The sequence below is a fragment of the Cuculus canorus genome, chromosome 3 (genome assembly GCF_017976375.1).
Source record: "Cuculus canorus isolate bCucCan1 chromosome 3, bCucCan1.pri, whole genome shotgun sequence".
In the NCBI taxonomy this organism is placed as follows: Eukaryota; Metazoa; Chordata; class Aves; order Cuculiformes; family Cuculidae; genus Cuculus; species Cuculus canorus.
In genome coordinates, this window is record NC_071403.1 from 67,479,773 (window position 1) to 67,502,492 (window position 22,720).

Sequence of the window (22,720 nt, forward strand, 5' to 3'; positions counted from 1 at the left end):
ATCACTGCTGGCAGAAAGTGTGGAAGGAGGAGGGGTGGAGAGAGAGGGAGATGGGGACTGCCAGGAATGTGTCAGAGCAGCAGCTGATAAATCAGGTGCCAGCCTGTTTGGGACGGGATTTGTTTTGCTTTCTGCTCATGTTAATTGGAGTAACATGGTTCATGGATGTCAGGCTCCATGACAGTCCCCTCCCTTGGTAGCTTTATCCAAAAGAGGGTGATGTCCTCCTCATTTGGGGAAAGAGAGAGCAGCTATGAAAACCTCAAAGCAGTGGGGGCAGAGTAGTCACAGCAGCTCCAAACCAGGCACTGGGAGCCAATGTCCCCCAAGGAGCAGGGAAATGACCCCAATGAGCTGCTGGTACCAAGGGTGATGGTTGGTCTGGATGGGGCAATGTAGCTGCTGTAGTTCAAACCACATCTCTTTGGTGGACAGACGGAGCAAGTGCCTTGGCATCAGTCTCTACTTTCCCCATCTGTTTTTTCTGGAGGTGTTCAAGGGCCAAGTTGGATGAGGCTGTGAGCAACCTGATCCAGTGGGAGGTGTCCCTTCACATGGCAGGGAGAGTGAAACTGGATGGGTTTTAAGGTCTCTTCCAACCCAAACCATTCCATGATTCTATGATAACCCACAGCAGCAACATAGTAAGATATGAAACAGCTGGAATTCCTGACATCAGAGGAAGAAATGTCCAACCAGATGGTTAACCCTGGCAGCTAGAGCTATGCTTATGAGACAATGGTGTGACAAATGGCTGGACCTTGCAGATAAGTAAGAAAAGGGAGGAGATGCTTAGCAAACTGAGAAGGGAATTACCAAGGCAACCATATAAATACCTAAAAAGGGAGAACAGCTAAACTGGGGTCAATGGTCAAGAGTTAGCAGGGATGGGTTGTTTATCTCATCATGATGAGGGTGGTGAGACACTGGAATGGGTTGCCCAGAGAAACGGTGGATGCCCCATCCCTGAAAACATTCAAAGACAGGTTGGATGGGACTCTAAGCAGCCTGACTTGGTTGAAGATGTCCCTGCTCACTGCAAGGGGGTTGAATTGGATGGGCTTTAGTGGTTCCTTCCAACTCAAACTGTTCCATGATTCAATTATTCTGATTTGGGAGGGGCTGAAGCTGGCAAAGAAGGAGAAGACAGGAGGAGGAAAATGGAGTAAATGGAGTATGGTAAAACGAGTGAAGTGATTGATGATGACTGAGGGAAGCTGGTGGGCAGCCTTCTGCTTGATCACCGCAGTACAAAGCAGGACAACCCCCACTGTCTCTGCTGCACTCAGTCTGGCTCACTTTTGTGGTCAAGAGGGACCTAGCAGAGTTTTCCCAGGCATTGTTGAGGGAACCTTGGGGGCTTTCTTCCTAACATGGGTGGAGGAGCATTTAGAGGGTCCCAGCTACACAGAGTCCAAGGTGATGGAGACATCTGAACACTGCAGACACCTAAACAGTGGTGTCTGAGGGATTTGACACACACTGAAACATCTCCACAGGACATCCCCAAGCCACAGGGACCATTTCTACTACCCCCACAAAGCACTGAGGACACCCGCCTCCTCATGACAGCTTCATGCATCAGTCAGGGAGCTGCTTACAAGTGGTTTTCAGCTTACCCCGTATCACGGAGATGTTCTTCAGCGCGATGGAGTGCTCCCAGTCCTTCAGCCGCAGGTCCTCTGTCACATTGTTGAGGATAGCTAGCTCATGCTTCAGCTGTTCCTCCATGGCTATGTGGATGAGACGCATCTGCCGGGCATCTTCGGTGGCGTTGCTGATCAGCACCTGCAGGTCCTGGATGCGAGTGTGGTGGATGTTCACATCGTAAGAGAAGGTCCTGTTCATGGTGTCCACGGCCCCACTTATGGCCGTCACCTGGTCACTCAGGCTCTCCACCCTGCTGCCCAGGTGGCTCAGGAGATGGTCATGGTGCTGCAGCAGCAGCCGGCTGCTGTTGCCTTCCACAGAGAGCTTGTACATTTCCTGCTGAGCTGCATCGCTCTGTTGGGTCAAGCTGTCCCAGAGGTTGGACACTGCCTTGTCAGTTTGGCTGGCCTGGGTCTGCAGGCTCCAGAGAAGCCCTTCGAGCTTCTGCAGTGACCCCGTCATGAGGAACAAAGAGTCTGAGTGGTTCTGCAGGAGGTCCTGGAGCCTCCAGATGTGATCCAGCACATCCCCCTTCAGAGGTAGTTGCAGCAGCTTCAGCTGCATGTCCCGAAAGCTCTCATTGAGGTGGTTGACATTTCCCATCAGTGCCTTCAGGTCCTCGGGAGATGTCTGTGGCCTGGAGACTGCAAGGAATGGAGAGGAGGAAGCATCAGAAACTACTTCATGGAGGTGGGGACCCTCCTGAGAAGTGCAACCCCCAATGAGTGCCTGGACATCCCCTGTTCTTGGTGCTTGGAGGTGAAAGCCCCACCTCAGACCCCAAAAGGTTCATTCATCAGCCCCTCTTTAGCTCCATGGTTTTCTCCATGGTTGGAGAAAGAGGTTGTTTGATAACCACCCCAGCTCAAGACCATCCACATCCCAGGGCTGCCAGGTTTCTTTCAAAGGGAGGAACCCCATCCCAGCTCTGGAGCATCCTTTACTCCTTCCCTCTGCATCCCTGGGAGGTCCAAGCACTCACCCCAAACCTCTCCTGACCTTGCGTGAGCTCTCAAAGCTGTGAGTTGGGGTTCAGCGAGGGAACCTAGAAATTTAAGGGGAACACCTTGCTCTCAGTGGCTCCTGGCACTGCTTTGTCCTGGGGAGTCCTGCAACCCCAGTAGCACCCAGTGAAATGCAATCCCGGACTCCATCATGCCTTGGTGCACCCTAAAACCACAGATTCAGGCAGGGAATAAAGTCTTTTCCTTCTGCTGGACCTCCAGCACAACCTGGAGTAGGGGATTCAAAGCCAAACTCACATGAATAAAGTGATTTCTGTTAAAAAAGACTCAGTAATCCCTGTTGTCTTTGAGGTGGTGGTGAGGCTGCAGCTGGCGCGATGCTGAGGCTTGGCATGGGACCGGCCTGGCAGCTCAGCCCCCTCGTTTCCATGGAGGAGAAACCGTGTAAAGGCATTTGGTTTGAATTAAGATCACAGGAGTAAGGTGAGGGTGAAAGCAGATGTGCACACGCGAGGGCTCGGGGCCACCTGCATTGGTGCTACGGGATCCATCATACCCACAGAAGGAGCTTTGGGATGACCATGGGACAAGCAACCACTGCCCAGCTCTGCCATGGGCTGGAAGGTGCTGTAACAGAGGAGCTAAGCATCTTCCAGGCACCAAAGTCATCTTTCGTCTGTTAATTACCCCCTCATTAACTAATGTCTCAGCTTCCCAGGCTGGGCTGCAGCATGCCAGCTCAGGACCCTTCTCCTGGGGCACAGGGATGCTGCTTGATCTCCTCTGCACGGCCCTGTTTGTCACTAGCATCCCTGTGGGGGCATCGCAATGTCACTGGGTATCGCCCGTCCCTGCCCAGCGTGCACTGTTTCGGGGCTTTCCATTGCTTGTGGGAGCTCACAACAGGGAAAGCAACCAAGCAATGTCCCCAAGCGAACCCAAGAGGGGAGAACTGGCAAGGAAAGTCCTCAGTGAATGGGCGGGCATTGTTGCCTTCTGCATGTGTGACCAAAGCTGCTCCATCAAGTCTTTCCAGAGCCAGGGTGTCTGTGATGGGTGCAGAGCCAACCATAGTTTCCTTGCAATGAAACCAAAGTGAAAAGCAACCCTAAGCAGCCAACACAAGGAGAAAAACCCAAATCTCAGATCGGCCGAGGGCTGGGAAGCACAGGCAAGCTCCCCACTTTGCACCTGCAAAGCCTGCGGAGTTCCCTAAATTCCCATAAGTTACTCCCAACAACCAGCTGGGATCTCCTCTGCCAAGCCCTGGCACTATAACCACCAATACAAGAGCAACCAAGGCTGCTGTGAAGCATCCTGCAGCCAAAACCATGCCGGGAAGCTTCCAAGCAGCAACACCTCCAGCCTTGGGCTGCTCTGTGCATTCTTGTGCGTGCCAGCAGCTCTCCTGCCTCCCAAATCTTCTCCCTCCCATTCCAGTTGCTGGGTTGGTTGGATGGACTAATGCTGCTGCAAGGCAGAGACACGGACATTGCTCCGCTCAGCAGGCAAAGCGTACAACTGGGGCTGAGCCTGAGCCCCAAAATGTGGGTATTTGGGGTTCTAACTCCTAAGTTTTTGTTCTTTACATGGAAGTGGAAGATGGGGAGTGCTGGAGATGCTGGGAGCCTGGTGTAAACGCAGGCACACAGCTCACATGTGCATGCACAAGCTTACAAACACATGCAGGAAAGTGTTCAGCACAGAAATTTACACACAGCACACGCAGGCACGCAGACAATGAACACACGCATGCAGCACACACATGCACAGTGTGCACATATGCAAATAACACACAGCATATAGAATCAAAGAATCGTGAAAGCTGGAAAAGCCCTCCTGCTCATCCAGTCCAAACGGCAGCCCAACCCCACCGTGCTGACTGAACTATGTCCCAAAGTGCCACAGCCACAAGGTTTTTGAACCCCTCCAGGGACAGGGACTCCACCACTGCCCTGGGCAGCCTCTGCCAGGGCTTCACCATTCTTCCAGAAGAAATTGTTCCCAATACCCAACCTAAACCTCCCCTAGTGCAACTTGGGGCCATTTCCTCTCATCCTATTACCTGTCACTTGGGAGAAGAGACCAACACCCACATGGCTCCAATCTCCTTTCTGGGAGCTGAAGAGAGTGGTGAGGTCTCCCCTCAGCCTCCTCTTCTCCACACTAAACAGATCCAGAGCCCTCAGACCCCCCTAGAAGTCCCGGGCTCCAGATCCTTCCCCAGCTCTGTTCCCCTTCTCTGGATCCGCTCCAGCCCCTCAATGTCTTTCTTGGAGTGAGGGACCCAAAACTGAACCCAGGATTCAAGGTGCAACCTCACCAGTGCCAAGTGCAGGGGGACGATACCTTCCCTGCTCCTGCTGGCCATACCATGGCTGTTCCAAGCCAGGATGCTGTTGGCCTTGTTGCCCACCTGGGCCACTGCTGGCTCATGTTCAGCGGCTGTCGACCAGCCCCTCAGGTCCTTTTCCTCTGGGCAGATTTTCAGCCACTCTTCTCCAGGCCTGAACACACATGCACACACTCAAATGCATACAGTGCATGCACATACACAGATGTACGAAGCACAGATGCACACACATGCATCCAGCACAGCCACACTCAATGCCATGGAGCCTCATAACAGTGCCTGGCAGTGCTGGGGGTGAGTTAACAGTCCTCTAAGGGCTCAGTGAGCAGCTTTCCCCTCCTCCTATTGTGTTTCGGGGACATGCCGTCTTCCTGGCTGCTGTCTCCACCCATGTTTCAAGGAAAAAAAGTTTGCAAGAACCTCACGGTCCTATCCCAAAACCCTTTTCAGACCCTTCTGGCACTGCTGAATAGAGCAGCACTAGCCCTGTGCAAGGACATGGATCTGTTGGAGCAAGTCTAGAGGAGGCCACAGAGCTGATACAAGGGCAGGAGCATCTCCTATCCAAGGACAGGCTGAGAGAATTTGGGTTGTTCAGCCTGGAGAAGAGAAGGCTCTGGGGAGACCTTAGAGTAGCCTCCCAATACAGAAAGGGGCTCCAGGAAAGCTGGGGAGGGGCTCTTGATCAGGGAGTGCAGGGATAGGATAAGGGGGAACAGTTTGAAGGTGCAAGATAGGAGATTGAGATGAGATCTTAGGAAGAAATGGTCCACTACGAGTAGTCTGCACTGGAGCTGATATGGGAGTGTTGACATGTGGTTGCATCTGTTGCCTTCATCTCCATTGACGTCTTTGGCATATAAGTTTTGGGGCTGCAGCTCTTGAAATGGAGGGTGTTCATTTCCTTGGATGCTTCTGCAGGCATCCAGGAGCGCCAAGTGTGGAAACGTGGCTCCTTCTCAATGCAAATATGAACACTGAAATGCAAAGCATGTTGGATGCCCATCCATATGCATGGTTCTCATGACCCAATAAAGTCGCTTGGCTTATTAGCCTTGTCTTAACGAGCCCTGCCTGGCCTCTCACTGTTGCAGATCAGCGTAGGGCTGGGTGCCCAGGTATGGGGCTAGGCAGGGATTTAGGTTCAAACCCTGAAGTTATAGAATCGTGGAATGGTTTGCATTGGAAGGAACCTCAAAGCCCATCCAGTTCCAAGAACCTGCCATGGGCAGGTACACATCCCACTGCATCAGGTTGCTCCAAGCCCCATCCAGCCTGGCCTTCAGCCCCTGCAGGGATGGGGCAGCCACTGCTTCTCTGGGCAACCTGGGCCAGGGCCTCCCCACCCTCACAGGAAAGCATTTCTTCCTGAGATCTCATCTCAATCTCCCCTCTTTCAGCTTCAAACCGTTCCCCCTCAAGTGCAGGTCCGTGCACTCAGGTGGCTGGGATTTAACCCAGACCTTGCAAAAAAGCCAAGACTGGAGCCCTAACCATGGGCTTGGTATCTCTTTAGTGGGTAACAGGGTGGACAGGGATTGGGATAAAGGGAATGTGCGTCCCCAGGAAGCCAGAAAACTGCTGCCAGGCTTGCGAGAGAGGATATTAAAAGCAGGTTGTGTTGAAAACCACGCTGGCTCTGTTGCTGAAAACATCCTGTTTCCACAGCTCCGAGGTGGTTCACAGTATTTTTAGCAGTTTACTCATTTTCTAACCCATTGCACTGGAATGTGTTGCAAGTCGTACAACACCTGCCTAAGCCAGCTTCGAAACAATGCCTGGAGAAGCCAAACCCAACACGTTCATGTGTTGGGGACACCAGCATGTGCTGCGGGGGATATCTGCAGGAGGGCGTCTCCCCTGCAATGCCCTAGCCCTGGTGGGAAGCACCATAGAATCATGGAATGGTTTACATTGGAAGAGACCTCAGTCATGGATGCCCCATCCTTGGAGGTGTTGAAGGCCAAGTTGGATGGGGCTCTGAGCAACCTGTTAGAGTGGGAGGTGTCCCTGCCCATGGTGGGGGTGTTGAATCTGGATCGGCTTTAAGGTTCCTTCCAACCCAAACCATTTTGTGATGCTATGATTCTATCCAGTCCTGCTCCTCTAAGGACCAGCAGCTCCAACTCTGGGGATCCAGCCTGAAGCTGGGGACTATGAGCATTTTCTCCTTGGGCTACAGGTGACTTCCAGCTGGATAAGGTCTCTGATTAATGAGCTGCTCTTCACCTTGTTACAGCACCAGTCTGTGCCTCTAGTTTTCCTTGATGTGATAAGACCTTTCCAGGCACCCGTGATCAGCACTGCTGGCTTCAGCACTTGTGAGTCAGCTACCTCCAATGCCAAAGGCTTGGCTTCAAGTTCCAGACATACACAAAGCAGTAACAAAAGCAATGATTTCCTCTTCATTTTGCCTTTCTTTTCCAAGATTGTGGTCCACAACGCAGGAGGGAGTAAGTTGGTTTTACGGTGGTCTTACAGAGTCATAGAATTCCTCGGTTGGAAAAGACCTTTGTGATCATCGACTCTAACCATACCTGTCCACTACTAAACCAGATCCCTGAGCATCACATCTACCTGTCTTTTAAACATCTTCAAGGATGGGAATTCCATCACTGCCCTGGGCAGCCTCTGCCAGTGTCTAAGAACACTTTCGGTGAAGAAATTTTTCCTGATGTCTAGACTGAACCTGTCCTGGTGCCCTCTCATCCTATCACTTGTCACCTGGGAGAAGAGATCAGCACCCACCTGGCTCCAACGTCCTTTCCAGGAGCTGCACAGAGCAATGAGGTCTCCCCTCAGCTTCCTCTTCTCTACACTAAACAGACCCAGGGCCCTCAGCTGCTCCCAGACCCTCTGGGCTCCAGACCCTTCCTCAGCTCCGTTCCCCTTCTCTGGATGCGCTCCAGCACCTCAAGGTCTGTCTTGGAGTGAGGGGCCCAAAACTGAACCCAGGTTTCAAGGTGCGGCCTCTCCAGCACTGAGTGCAGGGGGACGATCCCATCCCTACTCTTGCTGGCCACCGCATGGCTGATCCAAGCCAGGATGCTGTTGGCCTTCTTGGTTACCCGGGCCACTGCTGGCTCATGTTCAGCCGCTGGCAACCAGCACCCTCAGGTCCTTCTCCACTGGGCAGCTTTCCAGCCACTCTTCCCCAAGCCTGGAGTGCTGCATGGAGTTATTTCGATCCAAGTGCAGGACTCAGCACTTGGCCTTGTTGAAACTCATCTCCTTGGCCTCAGCCCACAGATGCAGCCTGTCCAGATCCTTCTGCAGATCCACCCTACCCTCAAGCAGATCAACACTTCTGCTCAACTTAGTGTCATCCAAGAGCTCACTAAGGATACATTCAATCCCTCCATCCAGATCATTGATAAGATATTGAATAGAGCTGGACATAACACTGGGCCCTGGGGACCAGCCTCCAACTGGATTTAACTCCATTTACTACCAAAAAGCTGAACTCCTGCCAGTCCTGGGACTCCAAGATGCTGATGTTTTGAAGATGCCCACGAACCTCCAGGTCTCCCCTCCACCAGATGATGCCATAAGGTTATTCTTATTGCTGGAGCTTCTTTTAGGTGAGCAGCTGTAGCTCTGCTCAGGACCAGAGCATTTGTCCCGAGCTCTTTGCACAATCCATGGCATCCCTCGCTCAGGGTTTCTCAGGCCAACAACAACATTAAAACAATGTAATGCAAGAAATAAGTGGGAGAGGCTTCAAAATTCCAGCAAAACCCTCTCTGTCCTTTCCCTGATCCGAGAAAAAGCTGAATCCTTTGCAAAAGGCTCAGGCTACCTTCACAGGGCTGGCATTGCAGCAAGTAGTTAAACATGAAATCCATCATTCCCCTCCAGCTTCCTGGAGCTGGGAAGGCACAGAAAATCATCCTGAAGGGATGGTGCGGGGGCAGTGCTCAGCCCTACCCAGCCCTGGAGAGCAGCCCATGACGATTTGGGGCTACAAAGGGGGGTTCGCTCATATTCACCCCCTCCGTGGATGCTGTGGATAAACGTGAGTGGGAAGGGAGGAGATGGTCCTTGGTGGTGGCATTTCACACCAGTGCCCATTGTGGCATCCATCCAACACCTCCCACCACTCAGCAGAGCCCCCCACAAGGGTAGTACGGGTGCAATGGGGAGCTTCTGGGATCATGGGTTAAGCCACACATCTGCCTAAACTGCTTCCAGCACAGTGAGAGGGAAAACAAGCCAGTGGCGATGAGGACCACATGGAATGCATACACAGGGATGAGCTGGGACTGGGAGAAATTACAGGCATTTGTGAGCAGTTTTCCTATCCCTGTGCTAACCAAAACCCTGGAGAGTGGAGGCAGGAGCCTTACTGGCACACGCGAGATGTGCTTGTGCAAGGGTAATGTCCTATCTGTGACATGCTGCCTGCATTCCCATCACTGATGGAGCTGGGGCTCACCCTTACCCCGAGCAAAACAGGGGGGTCGGTGCCGACTCAGCAGCCATGACCAAGTGATGGGAACGATTCCAGCCCCAAACAGCAGGTTCCTGGGACTCACCACCCTAGCAAATAATGCCTGGGCCCTGCACTGACTCCAACCTCAAAGCTTAAATCAAAACTGCTCCAAGTGTGCAGGATGGAGCTGATATTGGCTCATGCCTTTGTGCCCAAGGAGCTAAAAGTGGGGCCTGCCTTGGGCACAGGCACACTGTTTGTAGACACTGTTGTGGTGGCTGCAAACCAAGGCAGGCATCACCTTTGCACTCCACTTCTGCTGGATCCCATATTTTCCTCTCCTGAATGCCATGGAAAACCCTCCTGAACACCACTGCAGAGGCAGCAGAAACATGATCGTCCCGTGCCCATGGCCATACCCAGTTCTCTGAGGTCCTGCACAAGGGTACATCATCCTAGGGTACCACTGCACCATGGAGATGGGATACAAGCTCAGCCCTTACCGGCAAGGATGAAGACCCCAACGAGGATGAGGAAGACGAGGAGGTAGAGGCCCACCACAGCGTACTTCAGTGCTGCCAAGGAGCCCAGCTGGCTGCAGCGTCCTGCTGCCTTCATCCTCCTCCTGGGACCTGGGGGGGCAGAGCAGAGTGTGAGGGGGAGCATTGTGTACCCAGTCTGTGTGGCCTCCACATCCCACTGGGGAGAAAGTATTGCAAATGTAATTTCAGCAATGTCTCGTGGGCACAGGCACAGCTCTGCATGTGCTGTTGGACATAGAATGACAGACTGATTTGAGTGGGAAAGGACCTCAAAACTTACCCAGTTCCAACCCCTGCCATGGGCAGAGACACCTCCCTCTGGATCAGGTTGCTCAAAGCCCCATCCAACCTGGCCTTGAACACCTCCAGGAATGGGGCAGCCACTACTTCTTTAGGCAACCTGGGCCAGGACCTCACCGCCCGCATAGGAAAATATTTCTTCCTAAGATCTCATCTCAGTTTCCCATCTTGCAGCTGAAAACCATTCCCCCTCATCCTGTTCCTGCATCCCCCGATCAAGAGCCCCTTCCCAGCTTTCCTGGAACCCCTTTCAGTACTGGAAGCTGCTCTAAGGTCTCCCCACAGCCTTCTCTTCTCCAAGCTGAACAATCCCAACTCTCTAAGCCCGTCCTCATACGGGATCATCTCTGTGGCCTCCTATGGACTTACTCTAACAGATCCATGTCCTTCCTGTGCTGAAGACTCCAGAACTGGACACAGAGCTCTGGGTAGGATCTCACCAGAGCAGAGCAGAGGGACAGAATCCCCTGCCTGGCCCTGCTTGTCCAACTGCATTGAATGCAGCCCAGGACACGGTTGGTTTCTGGGCTGCAAGCGAACATTGCCAGCTCATGTTGAGCTTCTCATCCCTCAGCACTCCAAGTCCTTCTTCTCAGGGCTGCTCCCAAACCATTCTCTGCCCAGCCTGGATTTGTGCTTGGGGTTGCTCTGACCCAGGTACAGGACCCTGACCTTGGCCTCACTGAACTTCATGAGTTTTCCCAAGCTGTGGCCATTGCTGCTGGCACAAGCCCATGTTCCCAGGTGAAGGCTCACAGGCCCATGCTGGCCTTATGGGTCTGGGTTGGGGGCAGGCAGCCAAGTCACAGCACATGAACACATTGACCCTCCTCTATGAGTAGAGCTGGCTGCAAAGCACTTGGTAGGGATCCTAGGTGGGAAAACATTAGCATCACCCACTCTTGCTGAGCTGTCACACCTCCAGCTCTCACCCTTCATCCCCATCCCATTTCCCTACCTGCATCACTGGGACCCTCCCTGGTAGGCAGGAGACGGGCAGAAAAGACGGAGGAAGATGGGACAAGGAGGAATGGTTTTAAACTGAAAGAAGGGGGATTCAGACGAGATATAAGGAAGAAATTTTTTATGCTGAGGGTGGTGAGGCAGTAGCATGGGTTGCCCAGAGAAGTGGTGGCTGCCCCATCCCTGGAGGTGTTCAAGGCCAGGTTGCATGGGGCTTGGAGCCACCTGATACAGTAGAATGTGTCCCTGCCATAGGTGGAACTGGATGGGCTTTGAGGTCCCTTCCAATCCAAACCATTCCATGGTTCTACAAAATGTATGTGAGGTGCAATCCAGCTCCTCTTCAACGCCGTCACAAGTCTTGAGCAGCAAGAACTGTGTGCAAAGGAGGCGGGGCTTTATGAATAAAATAGCCAGGAGGAAAATGCAAAGGAAGAAAAGGGAAGAAAATGCTCCCATGCTGTGAACGAAACAGCAGTGAGGTCATCTGGTTGGGGGCTTTGCACGTGTTCAAAGCTTGAGCCCATGTGGAAATCTGGGCCAGGTCATGGTCTTAAGTGGGAGCCAGAGTCTGATCTGGATAGGGACCCTGCATCTCTCTGTCCTGAGCCTTGGGGGTGCTTCAGCCCAATGCCTTGATGCTCTGGGTGATGATGACCCCATGCTGCTGGGACAGGGTGCAGGAAGTTGGATGCTGTGTTTTTGTGTTGAGCCCTTGCAGAAGCACAAAGTTTCTGAGAGCAGTTGAGAACTAGCAACTTCACACCAGGTGAATTAGTGCCACCAGTTTTGTCCCTTGACAGATCTGAAATGCCTCCAAGGAGACACCAAAAAAAGGTGGAGAAAGAGTCCAAAACTCCCATTCTCTTGACACCTGGGTGGCTCCAACCCATTGCTTTCTGCCCTTTAAGCCCAAGTGCAATGTAGTCTGCACCAGACTAGAAGGAAGGGTGAGGCACCACAGCCCCAAAGCCAAACCTCCTGAGGAGGAGAACACGCTCCTCTATGGTCAGCAGCAATGCCTACTTCCATCCCTACTGGGCTTTGGGACCTCACCCCATTCCACTCCACATCCATGGGGAAGGAGCTCAGCTCCCTCCATGACTGAGCTGACTATGCCAGAGATGGAAAGGAGGTACAATGGGTTGGGGGTACCCCTAGCCTGGCAGGGACCCTTCCCCACTGCAGCCTTGCCCTTCTCCAGCCAATGGCCCAGATGTCCATCCTGCTGGAGGACAGGGAGGTCTGCAATATCTTCCAGCCAGTGAAGGGTTATGCTGGGTGTATCACTTAACTCAGCCTCATTTGGGGCTCCAAAATGATAAAGTGCTGAGATCAGGCTCGCTGTCACCCAGCAGTGATCCTGCAGGGGTGTGGGGTGCCTAAGGCACCCCAGCTCAGGTGTGAAAGGTGGTGCCTCTCCTCCAGGACCCCTCCATCTGCAATTCATTACCTGCACACGGTTCCCATTTGCTGTCACCAGCCAAACAGATGGAGCCAAGGGTTTCGGATAGAGGAAAGCTGCAATATTTTTCTGACATTAACACTTATATCAGGTCCTGGGAGACTCCGGCAGGAGCTGGCCCTGAGCCCTGAACCACCCACTCCTCTTTGCTGCTCTCTGAAGAGCAGGAGGGACCGCAGCTGCGTAAGCAGGGTTTTCACAACAGCCCATTCTGAGCAGTCCATGGGCGGGCTCCGGCCAGTAACCAAGGGGAAAAGCAAATATTTCTTCCCCCTGCCCATGCCCAGGGGAGCTGGAGCTGTGGCCCGCCCGGTCATCAGAGGTGCAGAAGGTTGAAAGCAGCTGTTGGGGCCAGTCTTGTTTCATCTCTTTATCCGTGATCTGTATGAGGGGATTGCATGCTCCCTCAGCCAGTTTGCATTTGACACCAAACTGGGTGGGGGTGTTGATCTGCTGGAGGACAGGAAGGCTCTCCAGAGGGATCTGGACGGGCTGGATCTGTGGGCTGAGGCCAAAAGGATGGGGTTCAACAAGGGCAAGTGCCGGGTCCTGCATTTGGGATGCAACAACACCATGCAGTGCTCCATGCTTGAAAAGCTGGAAAGCTGCCTGACAGAGAAGGACCTGGAGGTGCTGGTTGACAGTGGCAGAACACAAGCCAGCAAGGGCCCAGGTGGCCAAGAATGCCAACAGCATCCTGGCTTGGATCAGCCATGGGGTGGCCAGCAGGAGCAGGGAAGGGATCATTCCCCTGCACTCAGCACCAGTGAGGCTGCACTTTGAATCCTGGGTTCAGTTTTGGGCCCCTCTCTCCAAGACAGACCTTGAGGGGAACTGAGCCTGGGAAGAGTCTGGAGAACAAGTGTTACGAGAGGTGGCTGAGGGCCCTGGGTCTGTTTAGTGTAGAGAAGGAGAGGCTGAGGGGAGACCTCTTTGCTCTGTGCAGCACCCAGAAAGGAGATTGGAACCAGGCAGGGACTGGGCTCTGCTCCCAAGTAACAACTGATGGGACAAGAGGAAATGGCCTCAAGTTGTTCCAGGGGAGGTTTATATTGGATATTGGGAACAATTTCGTTCTTGAAAGAGTGGTGAATCCCCGGCAGAGGCTGCCCAGCGCAATGGTGGAGTCCCCATCCCTAGAGGGGTTCAAAGACTATGTGATTGTGGCACCTGGGGACATGGTTTGGTCTGCATGGTGGGGTTGGTCTGACAGTTGGACTGGATACTCTTAAAGGCTTTTTCCAACCTTAACAATTCTATGATCCTATGACTTGTCAGTCCCCAAGTCTTGGGTGGGTCTAGGTCTGCTGTTCCGGGGGTCATGGCAAGCAGCAGCCTACTGCATTGGTCCTCAGACCCACACTGAGGATTTCCACGAGCCCAGGAGGGACTCAGGTGGTCCCATCCTTATGATGAAGCTCTCAGAGTTGACCTTGCCCCTGCTCTGTGCTGCTGCAGATCAGACAGACCCCCACAAACCTCACTCCAGTAGCCTCTCCCATGGCAGTGGAGTTCCTTGGAAGGCCAGCTCTGCATCAGGATCAGTTATGGATGAGCAAATTTGCCCTGAGAGGTGTGGGGCAACCTTCCACAAAACCAAGGAGAGACCCTGAACCCTTTCTGCCACTGCTCCAGGGCAAGGTCTCTGTTGAGAATGGTGGCCTGAGTTGTGGAAGACACCAACTTTTCCTTCCCATCTTTTCCACCATTGCTCCCTCCAGGCTCCACCACCACCCTGCCATGCTTGCAGTGTGGCAGAGTGTAGGGACAGGCCCTGGGCAGGATCTGTCCCTCTTTCTGCTGCAGGAAGGTGATATGGGTGCTGGATTTGAAAAGCTGGCAGAAGGAAGGAGGGCAGAAGCAGGGGCAGGGGGACCCCTGCAGGATGACATCAAGTTTGAGGAATGACATCAAGACTTAGGTTTTACCTGGATGGGAAATATGCCCTCTGGACTCAAAGACATCCCTGTCCTGAGAGCTTGAGGGCAGGAGAAGACACTCACACAGTAACATCACATCTCCTCTTGCAAGGACCAGTACAACCACGTGCACTTTGACCGTGGCTGGGTTTCCCACCTCATTGAGTGCCTGGATGTAGCCCAGCCTGGCATGCACATGGCTCTCTGGAAGCACCCAGGACACTCCATCCCAGCCCAGGGATGGGACCTGTGCCTAATACCAGGATGGTGAGTAGCCCTTGTTCCAATTCCATGCTTGCAGTGGGGAGGCCTGCAGAGAACATAACCAGATTCCCTAGCAGCCCTATAGGTCTTTGAGTAAAGCTGCCATTAAAGGGGACCTCTCATGCCTCTCCTTGAGCACCCAACTCCACCATCCTGGTGTCTCCTGCCCAAGCTGCAAAGGCCTTGAGGCAAATCCATCAGGGCTCTTTGCTTGAGGACCAAGCCTGGGTCTGGTAGAACTTGGACAGCATTTTGTGGGACAAGAGTGAAGGAAAAGAGCTCAGCAAATCCACAGGGGAGACAGAGGCCAGCTAAGATGAGCAGGAGGTGCAAGAAGGTCCCTCTCTGTCTTAGAATCATAGGATAGCTTGGGCTGGAAGGGACCTTTACAGGTCATCCAGTCCAACCCCTCTGCAGGAGCAGGGACATCTTCAAGCAGATCAGGCTGCTCAGAACCGCATCCAACCTGACTTCAAATGTTTTCAGGGACAGGGCCTCCGTTGGCTACGCATCATTCTGCCGCACAGCCCTAGGGCTATCATCCCCACTGCAGGGAGAACCCCATGCAAGAGAGCCAGAAGCACAGAGGAAAAATAAAATCAACTTTTAGCAAGCAAAGTTACTTTCCTTGGAGCACAATCCTGGGCAGTGACAGAACTGAATTTATCCTGGGCACTTTGAGAGGCCCACGGTGCCCTGGGTCCATCAGACCAGAAAGGGGAGGACAGGAGAGGAGGCACAGAAACCTCCTTGCAATCACATTCTCTCAGCGTTTCTCCCAGCAAGGCCCAGCCAGCAGGAAAGGAGGGGTTTCCTGCTTCATGGTGCTATGTTCACCAAGGCAACCCTTACTCTGGACATCCCCCTTCCTGGGGCAATTGCTCCTCTGCTTCCCTGGTACCCACAACTGAGGCTGAAGACCTGACTGAGCCCAGACACCATTGTCTGTGCAGGTCCAAATTGCTGAGCTGCTCCATGTCTCCATGTACACCCTAGATGCTCTCCAGGTTTCTGCCATCAGCTTCAGGCCGAGCTGCATGTGGGGACCAAACTCACCGTCTTCGCAGAGGTTCAATTTAGAAAGATTCCTTCCTTCGAAGGGCTCCTCGAAGATGGAGCCGTTCTCCCTCTCGTTGAAGGTGTGAAGGTACATGGCCTTGTTCTCCATCCTTCTGCTGCTGGTGGAACAGAACATGCACATGAGATGGTGCTTGGTGGGTATGGTACATCCTGACCTGGCAGGGGCCTGATCCTGGCTAATAAAGTACCATGCATGGCTCTGGCACTATGGTCCAGTGCAACATGGTGCAGACTGGTGATGAGGGCATGGAACTGTTGCTGAGGGAGTCCTCTGCTCTCACTTGGCAAAGCTGACCACCACATCTCTAGCCTGGAGAAGAGAAAGCTGCAGAAAGATCTTAGAGCAGCCTCCCAGTACTGAAAAGGGCTCCAGGAAAGCTGTGGAGGGGCTCTTGATCAGGGAGTGCAGGGATAGAATGAGGGGGAATGGTTTTCAGCTGAGAGAGGGGAGATTGAGATGAGATCTTAGGCATAAATGTTTTCCTGTGAGGGTGGGGAGGCACTGGCCCAGGTCGCCCAGAGAGGTGGTGGCTGCCCCATCCCTGGAGGTGTTGAAGGCTGGGTTGGATGGGGCTTTGAGCACCCTGATCCAGTGGGAGGTGTCCCTGCCCATGGCAGGGGGATGGAACTGGACGGGCTTTAAGGTCGCTTCCAACCCAACCATTCCACAATTCTATGATCTCAGCATGTGGGTTCTTGACTCACCCATGGCACAGGTTGGGCTTGGCAGTGCCCCAAAACAAGAGCCAGACCATCTCAGTGACTGCTGGGAGAAGCTGGTGAGTGAACTCAGCAGGACCACTGGTCCACCAGTAGCTGGTCCTGTCTGCCTCCTGGTGAGCTGCAGCTCACCACTAATACAGAGCCCTTTCTTGTTGGCCATGGAAGAGCTCCTACCACCCATCCATGTTCCACCACATGCCCTGCAGATGTCCAGCTTCAGTGTCCGCTCCTGGATGTCTGTTCCTTCTCAGGGCTGGGAAGATGGGGGCTCAGTGTATGCATGCAAGCTTCCCAGGTCCGCTTTCATCTCTAGGAACTGGGGTATCCCTGCATGCACACCACCTCTACATACCCCACTATGAGGCAAGCCTGCCCTCTCCATGGGCCTGATCCTGCTGTCACTGACTTTCTGGACAGACAGCTTGACTTGGGCTGGTCCCCGTTCTCTCACCCCAGGGCATTTGTGCCTCCACTGCCACTGAGGTTTCATCGCAGCACCCAGCTGGAAGGAATCAGCCCCCAGTCCCCAGCAGGGCATTGGTGAGTAAGGAGTTAAAATCACTGGCTAAGTGGGACCTGCTGACCACTCCTAAACTCATGCCCTGCAAACTCCCTCAGCTCCAGCCACCCCTCGCTCTCTGCACACAGGCGCTGTGCTTCATGGGTTCTTGCAATCGCTCCTCAGCTAAACTCATCCCAGCCCCCAGTCTCACCCCACAGCAGAGGCCTCACCCGTGTGACAGGCACCTCAGAGTACCTTGGAGTCAGACCTCATAGAATCAAAGAATCATTGATGTTGGAAAAGCCTTCTAAGTTCACCTAGTCCAACCGTTACCCCAACCCACCATGCCGACTAAACCACGTCCCAAAGGATCACTCCCACACATTTTTTGAACACTTCCAGGGATGGGGACTCCACCACTACTCTGGGCAGCCTCTGCCAGGGCTTCACCGCTCTTTCAGTAAACAAACTGTTCCAAGTATCCAATCTAAGTCTCCCCTGGTGCAACTTGAGGCCATTTCTCCTTATCCTATCACTTGTTACTTGGGAGGAGAGATCAACACCCACCTGGCTCCAACCTCCTTTCCAGGAGCTGCAGAGGGTGATGAGTTATCATCTCCTCAGCCTCCTCTTCTCCAGGCTGAACAGCCCCAGGCCCTCAGCTGCCTCTCATAACACTTGCCCAGCTCCATTCCCCTGAAGGTCTTTCTTGGAGTGAGGGGCCCAAAACTGAACCCAGGATTAGAGGTGTGACCTCACTAGTGCTGAGTGCAGGGGGATGATCCCTTTCCTGCTCCTGCTGGTCGCCCCACGGCTGATCCAAGCCAGGATGCTGTTGGCCTTCTTGGTCACCTGGGCCACTGCTGGCTCATGTTCAGCTGCTGTCAGCCAGCCCCCCAGATCCCTTTGCACTGGGCATCTTTCCAGCTACTCTTTCCCAAGCCTGGAGCGCTGCACCTCATTCCTCCCTCCTGCACCCCAGGGCTGAGGTCACAGCAGCAGCACCCAGGGGTGGTGGGTCCCCACGTGGGGATGCTCAGGGAGACACCAGCCCCTCTGCACCCACCCCATGTAGGGAAGATTCCATCATAGAATCATTGAATGGTTTGGGTTGGAAGAGACCTTCAAGACCACCCAGTTCCATCCCCTGCTACGGGCAGGGATGCCTCCTGCTCGATCAGGTCACATCCCTGCACCCCATCCCGCTGCCCCTTCCCAAAACCGCGTGTCCCCATTCCCACTCCACTCACCAGCTGGGCAGATCCACGCGGGAGCAAGTTTCGCGTGGCTCCTCCTTCCACCTCCTCACTCAGTCCCCGGGTTGGGCCATGGTAGACGGGACAGGGGGTCGAGGAGAGCAAGAGAAGCCCCCGACCTCACTGCCAGCTCCCCAGGGATGCAGAGGGGGCGCAGCTCCCCGCCAGCCTCCCATGGGTGGGGAGGTCCCCGGGGGTGGGTGATGCTGGAGCCTGTGGGGCGACTGCGGAGCCGAGAGGCTCTGAGCAAGGACCGCTCGGCCGGGAGGATTTTGTAGGCGGAGAACGGGAGGGGGAAGGGGATCCCCACGCCTCCCCCCAATCCAACCTCCACCCTCCGGGGCCGCCCCTACCGCCCATTCGCCGGCTTCGGGGCGTCCCGGCAGCGGGGACGGAGCAAGGGAAGGGGGAGACGGGACCCGAGCGTCCCCCGAAGAAGAGGGGCTGGAGCATCCCCTGGGGAATGGGGGCAGGAGCAGGAGAGCCCTGGGCGAAGGCGAGGAGGGACGGGATCGGAGTATCCTCCGGGGAATGCGGAGCAAAGAGCATCCCTAGGGGAGCCAGGGCAGCAGCATCCTTCGAGGAGCCGGAGCTGGAGCATCCCTCGGGGGAGCCGGGGCAGGGGCATCCCTCAAGGGAATCGAAGCTAGAGCATCCCGCGGGGGAGGTGGGGCACGGATTGCTGAGGCCGGAGCATCCCCCGGCGAGCCGCGGTAGGAGCATCCTCCAAGGGAATCGAGGCTGGATCATTCCCGAGAAAGCCAGGCGGAGGCAAGGGGAGCCGAGGATGGAGCATGCCCCGTGGAACTGGGGCAGAAGCATCCCCCGGGGCAGCCAGGGCTGGAGCATCCCCCGGAGAGCCGGGATAACAGCATCCCCCGGGGGAGTAGAAGCTGGAGCATCCCTCGGGAGAGCCGTGCAGAAGCAGGAGGAACCGGGGCTGGAGCATCCGGAGGAAAGGAAGCAAGGAGAATCCCTCGGGGAGCCGGGAGAGCAGCACCCCTCGGGGTAGCAGAGACCGGAGCATCCCCCGAGGGAGCCGGGACAGCGACATCTGGGGCAGGAGCATTCCCGGGGAAGCTGGGGGGGGAGCGTCCCCAGGGGAGCCGGAGTAGAAACATCCCTCTGGGGAATCGAAGCTAGACCATCACCCGGGGAGCCACGACCAGAGGGAGCATCCTCCGAAGGATCAAGGGAATAGGGACCCGGGGTAGGAGCATCAGCTGGAGAGCTGGGGCAGGACCATCCCCCCGGGTAATCGGGACAGGAGCAACAGCCGGGGAGCCTGGGCAGGAGCATCCTTTAGGGGAGCCATGACTGGAGCATCCTTTCAGGGAGCAGGGACACAGGGACCAGGGGTAAAAGTATTTCCAGGGGAGCTGGGGTAGAAGTATCCTCTGAGGGAACAGGAGCAGGGGCAGCTGGGGATGGAGCATCCCCCAGGGTGCCAAGGTAGGAGCATCCTCTGGGGGAGTTAGGGCTGGAGCATTCCCTGTGGAAAACACTCTGTGATTCTGTGACTGGTAGAGCATAAAACAGCAATGATAAAATACTCGTGACAAGGGGGTCTTCTCATTTCTGCTCTATGGAAACATCCCGGTAGAAAATCACTGAATCATAGAATCAGGGAATGGTTTGGGTTGGGATGGACCTTAAAGCCCATCTGGTTCCAAACCCCTGCCATGGGCAGGGACACCTCCCACTGGCTCAGGCTGCTCAAAGCCTCATCCAACCTGTAATAAAATGTCACTGGGAATTAGTCGTGACGTGGTATGCCATTTTCCATACACAGGATGGGTAAGAGAGGCTACGAATGAGGCCTTGTTCTGCCATGGATGAAGAGCATCCTCTCTCCAGCCTGCGCTTGTGGGATCACAGTAAATAACAAAAACAGCAAACAGGGTCTGGAGAGCAAGTCATATGAGAAATAGCTGAGGGAGCTGGCGCTGTTTTAGTTGGAGAAGAAGAGGCTGAAAGGAGACCTTATTGATCTCTGCAGCTCTGGCTGGAGTCAGGTGGGTGCTGGTCTCTTCAACTGAGCAACAAGAAGAAGACAAAAGGAAATGGCCTCAAGTTGCACCTGGGGAGGTTAAGACTGGGTGTTAGGAACACTTTCTTTCCTGAAAGGGTGGTGAAGCACTGATCAAGGCTGCCCAGGGCAGTGGTGAAATCCCCATCTCTGGAGGGGTTCAAATCCATGTGGCTATGGCTTTTCAGGACATGGTTTAGTAGGCACGGTGGTGTTGTGTTGATGGTTGGACTGGATGATCTTAGAGGTCTTTTCCAGCTTCAATAATTCCATGATTCCACCTCATAATATAATGGACAGAATGTGAATTATTAACTTGGAGGTTAATGAAATCTGAACCACCACTGAACTTTCTCCAAACACACTTTTAAATAAAAAAAAAGCAAGCTCTTGCTCTCTTTAATCAGATTATTGGCTAAGGTTCAAGGAACACTTGGCCAAATTATGTAGCTTATTCATGCTGGGTTTACATAATAGTTCATAACAGAGGCAGACCTTGTACTGTGATCAACCTTCAAAATCACCACCAGCCTTCAAAATTCCAAACTAAAGTATAAAGAACCACAGAAACGGATGTAGCAATGCCTGGAGAAATATCATTACTTCTGAAGATTTCAGCTGTAATAAACACAGCTCATTGGTTTAAATAAAAGATTTTTACCTTCAAAAGACCACAGTTTCGATATGCAATGTTCATCCTGGTTTACTTTTGAAATATTTATTTCTTTTCCTAAGAAAGTTAGGTTTCTGATAGATAAATATTGATATTTATTGGTTTACAATTAAAGATTGTTTCTATGGTTCATCTAATTTGAGGAGGCTGTGGGGAGACCTTAGAGCAGCCTCCCAGTACTGAAAAGGGCTCCAGGAAAGCTGGGGAGGGGCTCTTGATCAGGGGGTGCAGGGGCAGGATGAGGGGGAACCGTTTGAAGGTGCAAGAGGGGAGACTGAGATGAGATCTTAGGAAGAAATGTTTTCCTGTGAGGGTGGGGAGGCCCTGGCCCAGGTTGCCCAGAGAAGTGGTGGCTGCCCCATCCCTGGAGGTGTTCAAGGCAAGGTTGGATGGGGCTTTGAGCAACCTGATCCAGTGGGAGGTGTCTCTGCCCATGGCAGGGGGTTGGAACTGGATGGGCTTTAAGGTCGCTTCCAGTCCAAACCATTCTATGGTTTCTAAATTCATTGGCAGATCCTCAGGCAGGAGGCTCAAACCCATACCAGTGCATCAATACTGATGAGCAGCTGGATTAATGACAGTACTAACGCTTCTGGGCACTACTGGAGATGACTCTTACCACAGCTGGAGTGGCCTACCAGTGCACGTGAAAGTCTTCTGATGCCAACATCTTGCAAGGAGATGCCTTCACATCACAGCACATATTCACCCCATCCTTTTCTGAGACATTGTCCTCTACCCTCAAACACTGCCCATGACTGCAGAGAGGTCCCCGAGGAATAAGAAGGTGCACAACTAACCTTCAGGTTCTGGAAGTGCATTCTCCTGACCGCCTGTGCTTTTTCAAACATCCTTATTTCCAACTTGTTCTTCATAACCTTCCTAAGGATGGTTTGCATCTTGCCATGGGGCAACGCTCTGCATTGTCTGGCAGCTTCTGTTGCCAAAGTGGGGACTGTCACAACCCAAGATGCCCATGGGGAGGAGGTTCAGTGGTGTAGTTTGGAAAAGGAAAAAACACAGCGCTTTGCTCTGCTGTAATGGAGGAGGCACGTCTCCGAGACACTTTCCTGCTTAGGCTTGGCCAACTGGCCCAGCAGTCCATTTTCAGAATCAAGGAATCAATCCATTAATGAGTCAAGGTGCCTTCCTAAATCAAACACAAGTGACTCCTAGATTCTGAGGTTTTGAATTTTTCATTTTGTGAGGATGCCACCTATTGACTGGAACGGGCAAATGTAGCCTCTCGAAAAATGTTTTCGGTCATCTTTTCTTTGAGTCATAGAAACACGGAATCATTTGAGTTGGAAGGAATGTTAAAGCTCATTCAGTTCCAATCCCCTGTCATGGCAGGGACACCTCCCACTGGATCAAGTTGCTCAAAGTCACATCCAACCTGGCCTTGAACACCTTCCAGGGATGGGGCAGCCACCACTTCTCCGGAAAAGCTGGGCCAGAGCCTCCCCACCCTCATAGGAAAACATTTCTTCCTAAGATCTCATCTCAATCTCCCGTCTTGAGAACAACGGAGCTGGGGAAGGGGCTGGAGAACAAGTCTTATGAGGAGCACCTGAGGAACCGGGGTTGCTTAGCCTGGAGAAGAG

At 53.6% G+C, this 22,720-nt stretch overlaps 1 protein-coding gene across 2 annotated transcripts in view; it reads right to left on the reverse strand.

The window, feature by feature from the left end:
• SCARA5 (scavenger receptor class A member 5) overlaps positions 1 to 18,684 on the reverse strand; it is a 43,559-nt gene extending 24,875 nt beyond the window's left edge. The window contains exons 1-4 of one of the 2 annotated variants that reach the window (XM_054063702.1): positions 18,409 to 18,684; positions 15,910 to 16,031; positions 9,904 to 10,032; positions 1,620 to 2,294 (exon numbers count right to left, since the gene is read on the reverse strand). In XM_054063702.1, coding sequence (XP_053919677.1) covers positions 1,620 to 2,294; positions 9,904 to 10,032; positions 15,910 to 16,021 — 916 coding nt within the window. In that variant the 5' untranslated portion in view covers positions 16,022 to 16,031; positions 18,409 to 18,684. The remainder of the gene's footprint in view (positions 1 to 1,619; positions 2,295 to 9,903; positions 10,033 to 15,909; positions 16,032 to 18,408) is intronic. The other variant, XM_054063701.1, reaches the window with a different exon arrangement.
• Positions 18,685 to 22,720: the final 4,036 nt, after the last annotated feature.